This window comes from Microcaecilia unicolor, chromosome 1, assembly GCF_901765095.1.
Source record: "Microcaecilia unicolor chromosome 1, aMicUni1.1, whole genome shotgun sequence".
NCBI lineage: Eukaryota > Metazoa > Chordata > Amphibia > Gymnophiona > Siphonopidae > Microcaecilia > Microcaecilia unicolor.
The window spans coordinates 643,208,916-643,218,778 of NC_044031.1; the positions used below are offsets into that span (position 1 = coordinate 643,208,916).

The 9,863-nt window shown below is 44.0% G+C and overlaps 1 protein-coding gene across 1 annotated transcript; it reads left to right on the forward strand.

Moving 5' to 3' along the window:
* Positions 1-2,385: 2,385 nt before the first annotated feature.
* Positions 2,386-3,327, forward strand: LOC115460539 (olfactory receptor 13A1-like). The gene has a single exon (XM_030190304.1). The coding sequence runs from the start codon at positions 2,386-2,388 to the stop codon at positions 3,325-3,327; it is 942 nt and encodes a 313-aa protein (XP_030046164.1).
* The last annotated feature ends 6,536 nt before the right edge of the window (positions 3,328-9,863 follow it).

The window sequence follows — 9,863 nt, forward strand, 5'->3', positions numbered from 1 at the left end:
ACACCTGCATTAGCCACACCCCTTATATCAGCCATGGCGCATATAAACAGGCATCATTGAAAATATTATACCAATATAGGAGAAAAAATAATTTGTGATTTCTTTTCATTATAAATAATTTCTGTAAGTTGTTATAGCTTCAGTATACCCAGTGCAAAATAAGACAGCAGATGTAAATTCTCAAATTGGACATATTCCAAACACTAAAATGAAAATAAAATAATTTTTTCTACCTTTGTTTGTCTGGTGACTTTGTTTTTCTTACCATGTTGGTCCCAGTCTCTGGTTCTGCTGCTCTCTATCTGATCTCTTAACTCCATTTCCAGGGCTTCCATTCCATTTATTTCTTTATTTTCCTCCTTTCATCTTCGTTTCTTGCCCTACATCCATAAATAAAAGCTGGGTCCTCCTCCGTGGAATTAATTAGAGGAAGTATGACGTGGCTCCAGCTTTTGCCTATTTTCTTCATCTATGTGCAGTTTTTCTCCTCTCTTCCCTTTCCTTCATCTCTATCAATGTGTATCTTCTTCTTTTCTCTTTCCTCGCCTCCCAACCATGTCCAGCGATTCTCCTTCCCCCATCTTCCCCTGGCATCCATGTCCAGCGATTCTTCTCTCCCCCATATCCTCCCCTGCTATCCATGTCCAGCGATTCTCTCTCCCCCCGCCCATCCTCCTTCTCCCTCTGTCTGCCTGCTCAGCCAGCGCAGCGATTAAGAGAGGCTGCAGGTGTTGGGGCCTTCCCTCTGCATGTCCCGCCTACTTTGTTTCAACTTCCTGTTTCTGTATAGACGGGACTTACAGAGGGAAGGATCCAACACTGGCAGCCTCTGTTAATCACTGCATGGCACTGCCAAATTGCTAAAAGAATTAAGGAGGGAAGAGGGGAGCGAGAGGAGGGGTGCAGGACTCTCCAGGAAAAAAAAAGGTGCTGGTACACCGTACCAATACGTACCGGCTCAAAAAAAGCCCTAAGTATAATCCCTAAAACCTTTGAACTATTAGAAATTCTAGTATGCAGGTTAATGTGTTCAATCAATCTAGCAAACACTAAACATTTTAAGGTATGCTAATACACCAACCAGCTTATAATCGAACGAGAAAAACGCCCAAGTTCCGACCTAAATCGGGAGATGGGCGTTTTTCTCACAAAAACAAATAAAGCGGTATAATCGAAAGCCGAAGTTTGGACGCTTTCAACTGCACTCCGTCGCGGGTGCGGACAAAGTTGACGGGGGCGTGTCGGAGGCGTGGTGAAGGCGGAACTGGGGCGTGGTTATCACCCGAACAGAGATGGGCGCCTTTCGCCGATAATGGATGCGTTTGTAGCTAGAATTTAGGGCACTTTTCCTGGACCCTGTTTTTTCATGAATAAGGCCCCAAAAAGTGCCCTAAATGACCAGATGACCCCCAGAGGGAGTCGGGGATGACCTCCCCTGACTCCCCCAGTGGTCACTAACCCCCTCCCACCACAAAAAAATGATGTTTCACAACTTTTTACTTTCACCCTCAAATGTCATACCCTCCTCCCAAGCAGCAGTATGCAGGTCCCTGGAGCAGTTGTTAGGGGGTGCAGTGGACGTCAGGCAGGTGGACCCAGGCCCATCCCCCCCCTACCTGTTACAATTGTGCTGCTTAATGCTTATTAGTCGTCCAACCCCCCCAAACCCACTGTACCCACATGTAGGTGCCCCCCTTCACCCCTTAGGGCTATAGTAATGGTGTAGACTTGTGGGCAGTGGGTTTTGAGGGGGATTTGGGGGGCTCAACACCCAAGGGAAGGGTGCTATGCACCTGGGAGCTCTTTTACCTCTTTTTTTGTTTTTGTAAAAGTGCCCCCTAGGGTGCCCGGTTGGTGTCCTGGCATGTGAGGGGGACCAGTGCACTATGAATCCTGGCCCCTCCCACGAACAAATGCCTTGGATTTATTCGTTTTTGAGCTGGGCGATTTCATTTTCCATTATCGCTGAAAAGCAAAAACGCCCAGCTCACACCTTGGCGAATAAAACATGGGCGTCTTTTTTTATTGGACAATACGGTTCACTCCGCCCCTTCACGGACCCGTTCTCGGAGATAAACGCCCATGGAGATAGGCGTTTCTGTTCGATTATGCCCCTCCAAATGTGCACTAGTAAATGCCCAACCTCAGTTCCCTGTTTAACCTTATCTAGCAAATTTCCTAAATATTGTGCTAATCCAGATATCTCTGGGATTATCTTTGCTCCACCATAGACCACTTTGGTCCTACCTGGAAGGTACTGAGGTGGCCTGTAAAGATATTCAGGGGCACTGTCCAGATACACACAGCTAAGGGAAATACCACATAACTTGTACTTGTCTAATATTTCTTTCTGTTTCATTTCTACAGGTAAAGATTTCATCTATAATGGAAGGAACTAACCAGAGTATGCCTGTAATATTTTATATGTTTGGGTTTTCCAGTCACCCAGAACTCCAGCCTTTGTTTTTTGCAATCTTCCTTATTATCTACATAGCAGCTTTGCTGGGCAACAGTGCGATCGCTACCATTGTTACTTCTGACTCTCGTCTTCACACTCCAATGTATTTCTTTCTCATTAACTTGTCCATCTTAGACATCTGTTGCACAACAGCTGCTATTCCAATGGTTTTGCATATCATCCAGTCAAAGGAGAAAATTATGACGTTCTCTGAATGCGTAACTCAGTTGTGTATCTTCACCTCTGCCTTGAGTACAGAGCTCTTGCTCTTGACGGTGATGGGATGTGATCGTTATGTTGCAATATGCCACCCACTGCATTATACTACCATTATGAGCAAGAAGACTTGTATTCTTCTGGCTGCAGCTGTCTGGCTACTTGGGTTCATAAATTCATTCTCACAAACGTATCTAATCCTCATATTGAAATTCTGCCCACACAACGTTCTTGATCACTGCTTTTGTGAAATTCCCTCACTGTTAAAGGTGGCCTGCTCAGACACTCACATCAATAATGTGGTAGTTATTATTGCAGATATGTTCTTTGGTATGGTTTGTTTCATTTTAACAGTCATATCTTACACATATATCATCTCAGCCATACTGAAAATCCGTTCTGCAGAGAAAAAGAAGAAAGCCTTTTCCACCTGTGCATCACACCTCACCGTTGTGTCATTTTTATATGGAGGTGTCATCTATACCTATGTTAGACCTGCTTTTACTAATAACCCAAACGCTGACAAAGTAATGTCTGCAGTTTATGCCTTGGTGTCTCCACTGTTGAACCCCATTATTTACAGTTTAAGAAACAAAGAGGTTATCGATGCTCTAAAAAAATTATTGGGAAGAAATTTAATCCCACAAAGATAGTAACCATTTAAAATATTCAATTTAGTTTTTATTTTGATCTGAGATCTCTATGTGATTTATATTAAAATAGACAAATTACGTAGCAGATTATATAGCAATAATGGAAAACTGCACAAGATGTAAGAGTAAAGAATGCAAATACAAGTATTGGAGGCTGTAACACAGATGACCCAGTTCTCAAAACTATAAAGGAATTATAGGAAATTCCAAAAGTTGGCAAAGAGTTACTCAGCTGGTTCCCCCAGTGCGAAAACTGCCCCCCTTAAAGGAAGGCTTCCATTGCTTTTATATGTGTAGATTTACACTGTAACCCCTGGAGTCTATAAGGGTCACTCAAATTTGGGAACCAAAATTTGGTGTGGATTCCAGATCTACAAGCATAGTAATTAGTTAATGAGTTGTTAACAATGAATAATTGGTGTTAATTGTGCTCATTTAGGTTTACCCTCAGATTTGTCCTGCAGCCAATCTATAAAATGTGTGCCTACATTTTATAGACAACAACTCAAAAGGGGGCGTGGCATGGGCGGGTAAGGGGCACTCCCAGAAATTAGTTGTGATGTTATAGGGTTGTATGCCAGCATTTAAACCAGGTTTCAACAGGCATAAATGTGAGGTACAAAATTCATGCTAAACTGTTATTCTGCAGCACGGATCTTCACGGCACCAGATTTGGGAGCCATTTGTAGAATTACTACTACTACTACTTGACATTTCTAAAGCGCTACTAGGTTTACGCAGCATTGTACAATTTAACATAGAAGGACAGTCCCTGCTCAAAGAGCTTACAATTTAAAGGACATATGGACAGTCAGTCTGATAGGGGCAGTCAAAATGGGGCAGTCAGGATTTCCTGAAAGGTAAGAGTTAGGTGCTGAACGCAGCATTGAAGAGGTGGGCTTTAAGCAAAGATTTGAAGATGGGCAGGGAGGGGGCTTGGCGTAAGGGCTCGGGAAGGTTGTTCCAAGCATAGGGTGAGGCTAGGCAGAATGAGCGGAGCCTGGAGTTAGCACTGATGGAGAAGGGTAATGAGAGGAGAGATTTGTCCTGTGAACTGAGGTTTCGGGCGGGAACGTAAGGGGAGATGAGCGTAGAGAGGTAGTGAGGGGCAGCAGACTGAGTGCATTTGTAGGTAAGAAGGAGAAGCTTGAACTGAATGTGGTATCTGATTGGAGCATACCTCCTTTATGACAAATATGCTTAATGATTTTAGAAAGCTGATGTTTATTATGTATGTAGATTTGCAGCATGCATAGATTCCAAAGAGGTGTGTTGAGGGCCAGAGAAAATGGTTGTATTTCTAATGTTAGTACCGCACACTTTGAAAAGCATTGGCATCTGCATTTCCACTTACTCCAGTGCAGGCATATCAGCTAACTGCTCATTTGGTCTTGAGATTGATTCCAGTGAGTGGGAAGTAAAAATATGATTGCATCTCTGATGCAACAAACCACAGAATTTCAACACAACAACTTTTTTACTCACCTTTATAATTGGCTCAGTATGAATATTGACACGTGTAAGTTGGCAAATCAGTATGCAAGTTTTGATGCTTATATGTTTAAATCCCTGAGTAATGCTGCTCCTTTTATGAACATGGTCCTTTGTCAAATGGCTGTTCCCACTGGATGTTTGCAGTCTACTTGTGTATTTCCTGGGTATTTTTTCCATATATTTTACAAAAGGTGTTGGGTACATGTCCTAAAAGCTAGATGTCCGCAATTCCTATCTACACAATGAACCAAGTATTACCACCATAAATTATATAAATTATTATTTATTTGTATACCAGATGTGACCACATTTTGCCCTCAGCCAGCATCAGGATTACAATTATACAGCAAATCTCTATGTCAAAAACAAGGTTTAATTATTTATTTCATTTATATCCAGTGCTTTTTTTGTGCCGGTACGCAACGGTACGGCGTACCGGCACCTTTTTTTTTTCCTCCCCCCGCCCCGTGAGTCCATGTCCCACACGCAGTGCCAGCCCCCATTTCCGGCCGCTGCTGCTTCTCCTGTTGAGCAGCAGCGGCCGCTACACAAAGAAAAAGATTTTTTAAAAAACTTCAAACCTAGCTGAAACGCGGCACCCCGGCACTGTAGACAGCCATTAGGCATTGGCTGTTGCCCCGCAGCCGCTCCTCCTCTTGCCTCTACGTCACTGCGCTCCTCCGGGGTCTTCCTCCAGGGGCAGTGACGTAGAGGCAAGAGGAGGAGCGGCTGCAGGGCAACAGCCAATGCCTAATGGCTGTCTACAGTGCCGGGGTGCCGCGTTTCAGCCAGGTTTGAAGTTTTTTTTTTAAAATCTTCTTTTTCTTTGTGTAGCGGCCGCTGCTGCTCAACAGGAGAAGCAGCAGTGGCCGGAAATAGGGGCTGGTGCCGCGTGCATCGCGACTTTGCGCCGTTCGCGCCAAACTTGGCAGGGAGAGGGAATCCAACAGAGGGAAGGATTGGGGAGAGAGAGAGAGGGAAAACAACAGAGGGAAGGATTGGGGAGAGAGAGAAAGAGGGAAAACAACAGAGGGAAGGATTGGGGGAGAGAGAGAAAGAGGGAAACCAACAGAGGGAAGGATTGGGGAGAGAGGGAAAGCGGGAAACCAACAGAGGGAAGGATTGGGGAGAGAGAGAAAGAGGGAAAACAACAGATGGAAGGATTGGGGAGAGAGAGAGAGAGGGAAAACAACAGAGGGAAGGATTGGGGAGAGAGAGAAAGAGGGAAAACAACAGATGGAAGGATTGGGGAGAGAGAGAGAGAGAGAGAGAGAGAGAGAGGGAAAACAACAGAGGGAAGGATTGAGGAGAGAGAGAAAGAGGGAAACCAACAGAGGGAAGGATTGGGGAGAGAGAGAAAGAGGGAAAACAACAGATGGAAGGATTGGGGAGAGAGAGAGAGAGGGAAACCAACAGAGGGAAGGATTGGGGAGAGAGAGAAAGAGGGAAAACAACAGATGGAAGGATTGGGGAGAGAGAGAGAGAGGGAAACCAACAGAGGGAAGGATTGGGGAGAGAGAGAAAGAGGGAAAACAACAGAGGGAAGGATTGGGGAGAGAGAGGGGAAAACAGATGGATGGGGGGAGAGAGGGAAAAACAGATGGAAGGATGGGGAGAGAGGGAAAAACAGATGGAAGGATTGGGGAGAGAGGGGAAAAACAGATGGAAGGATTGGGGAGAGAGGGGAAAAACAGATGGAAGGATGGTGAGAGACAGAAAGAGGGAAAACAACAGAGGGAAGGATTGGGGAGAGAGAGGGGAAAACAGATGGAAGGATGGGGAGAGAGAAGGAAAAACAGATGGAAGGATGGGGAGAGAGAGGGAAAAACAGATGGAAGGATTGGGGAGAGAGGGGAAAAACAGATGGAAGGATGGGGAGAGAGAGAGGGAAAAACAGATGGATTGGGGAGAGAGGGAAAAACAGATGGATTGGGGAGAGAGGGAAAAACAGATGGAAGGATGGGGAAAGAAATAGGGGAGACACTGGAAGGATGGGGAGAGAAAGCAGAGCTGCTGGATGGAAAAGGGGAATAGAGAAAGACTGGAGAATAAGAGGAAGGGGCATGGGGAGAACAAGGGTGAGGAAAAGATGAAAAGCCACAGGTAGATGAAGGAAATTAAAGAATGGATAGTAAGAATGAATTAAATCTGGATAGAGAGAGAGCCTGAAAAATATTGAAGAAAGCAAAGAAAAAGGAGACAAAAAATGACAAATGGCACAGAAGAGTTAAGCGAAAACAAAGGAAAGCAGAATCACAGACTGGGACCAATATGGAAAGAAAAACAGTCACCAGACAACAAAGGTAGAAAAAAATCATTTTATTTTCATTTTAGTGTTTGTAATATGGCCAATTTGAGAATTTACATTGGCTGTCTTATTTTGAAATGGGTATACTGGAGCTGTAAGAGCTTACAGAGATTATTTATAATGAAAAAAAAATCACGTTATTTTTTTCTCCTATAGTACTATAATATTTTCAATGATGTCCGTTTATATGCGCCATGGCTGGTATAGGGGGTGTGGTTAATGTGGGTGTGGCTATCATAGGGGTGGAGCCATATGTGGTGACCCCGCCCATAATGAGTACCGGCACCTTTTTTTCTACAAAAAAAGCACTGTTTATATCCCATATTATCCCACTAGATCGGGTTCAATGTGGATAACAACTTATTGTGAATAACAGTACAAAATGTGATGCGGGATAGTATACGTGTAAGTACTAATAACAAAATAAATGAGTATTGAGTAATTACAATATGTAATATCGAAACAAATTTATTTCAGTAAAGAGGGAACCATCTGGAATTATAGATTTTGCCATAACATGGCTGAGTCCATTCCATCCTCAGCTCACATCTTTCTCATTATCCTCTTTATGAGGTTCTTTTCTAGGATCCCCTAGGCATTAAGATAAGGAGATGGGATGTAAGGGGGTATAGGTGGAAGAATGACAGTGCTTGGACAGAGCTAGGAAATAGGCAAAGGCAGGAGCTGAATGGTGCACTGTTATAGTGTGCCAGTCATGGCTGATAATGTGTATAGCACTGTGTACATCTAGTAGTACTATAGAAATGATTATAGTAGTAGCAGTATTGGCTTTGTCATCTGGGGAGTTTAGTGAGGGTTTTTGATGGGCTTGAGGGTCTTTGTCGGGTTTCAGCTGTTTTTTCTCCATTGCTATGAGTCCGGGGGTGGGGGGGGGGGGGGTGTTTGCAGGAGCTGGTGTTTCTGTTTCCTACTGAAGGCTGGAGTTGCTTTCTGGTCCTGGTGCTCATGGTGTTCACGGTTTTGTTACATTTGTTGCCTGCTCCACTGAGTGATAAGGAGGGAGCTGGAAGGGAAGGACAGTGTAGGAGAGAAGGTTGTGGCTCAAGTATGATTTTTTTTTCCAGGGTAAATCTGAGGGAAGGGATGTGGTTAAGTCAGATGTGGGTGAAGGGAGTGGGGTGATTACTGGAATGGAGGGGGAAGGGCGTGGGACCTATAAAACTAGACAGTGCAAGTGATTACATGATAAAACCTTTTAAAGAATTTGTGCTGCATTGTTAAGAGGCAACTCAGAGAAAAAGCAGTGCAGGAATAAAGATTTGAGTCTGTTACAGGTGTGGGAATTAAATTCCACCAATTCATTTGATTCTTCTTCTTCATCATCAGAATCAGATGAGGAAGGTGATTTCCTTGAAGTAGGTAGGAGTAGAGGTTTTTAAGCTAGATCAGGTGATGGGACAAGTGCAGGAGAATCGCAAGTTTCTAGGAGGGGCCATTCACTTTTTGCTGTTGCACCATTGGATTGTCAGGTGTCTCAGAAATTACAGCAAAAAGTTTTGCAGGGTAAATATTTATTTATTTATGAACATTTATACCCCACTTTTTTCCGCATTAAGCAGACTCAAAGTGGCTTACAATGTACAGGAATCAAATACTATTACATTAGATAGGGTAAAAGGAACAGGGTAGGAAGTAAATGGGAAAGGGTAAGAGAGTCTAAAATGGACTGTGGAAGACCAGATGCTGAGATGGATCAGGGTGGCTTGAACAGCTCTCAGCAAGATAATTCATAATTGGGAACTGTAGTAATACCCAGGAAGGAACAAACCGTAGGAATCTTGCTTTGATGGAATGCTGGAGCTTGCAATTAACAACATTGATGGCATTTGTATTTCCCGCAAATGCCTGAGGTAGATTCCCGATGCTGAGATGTTGTGGAATAATGTGAGCAACTTTCAGCGGGGTTGTAATGATACCCATCCAGACAAGTTGATAAAATCGTGCTGCGATAAGAATCATCATTGTTGGCAGGAAGAGAAGCGAGTTGTTCGAGCAGACCACGCCGGCCCTGCTCCGCGGAAAAGGTGCCAAGATCCGCACTACTCATCCATCTACTCCAGCCCCCGATGCAGCGATCCACTCACTATCGGGCATTTTATGTAAGTACATAAGTATTGCCATACTGGGACAGACCAAAGGTCCATCAAGCCCAGCATCCTGTTTCCAACAGTGGCCAATCCTAATCAGTTCAGATGTGCTAGATGAGAGTTTTTGCTTTGCAAACTGGGAGTCTGTTCTCCACTAGCTCTTTCTCCATGCAAGAAAGAAGCTGGGAGGAATTCAACAACACAATGAGAGTAATGCTGTTTATTCTTTTACATTGTGTATAATTATGGTACAGCCAGAGACCCCCCCCCCCCCCCCCACTGGAATGGTGGCGGGCCCAGTCATAGAGCTCAGGCCATTACAGACCTTGGCTGAGTCAGAAATCTGATGGCTGACATAACTGGGAGCTTACTGGAAAAGTATGGCCTAGTTTGTAGCCAGGATTGAGGCCTAAATAAGCTAAATTAGGAAAAGTTAGGTCAATAGATATGGAAACAAAATGGAGGATTTCAGCACAAAATGGAAGCCGTGTCTGTTGCAGAGTGGAATGTTCTCTAATGTAAGTTAGAAAAACGAGTTGAGAAATGAGACTTTCCTGTGAGCAGGATTGTGGTCAGCCATGGTGTGAGAAAGGAAAGGTGTAGCTGGATGCAGGGTCTTGCTTAAG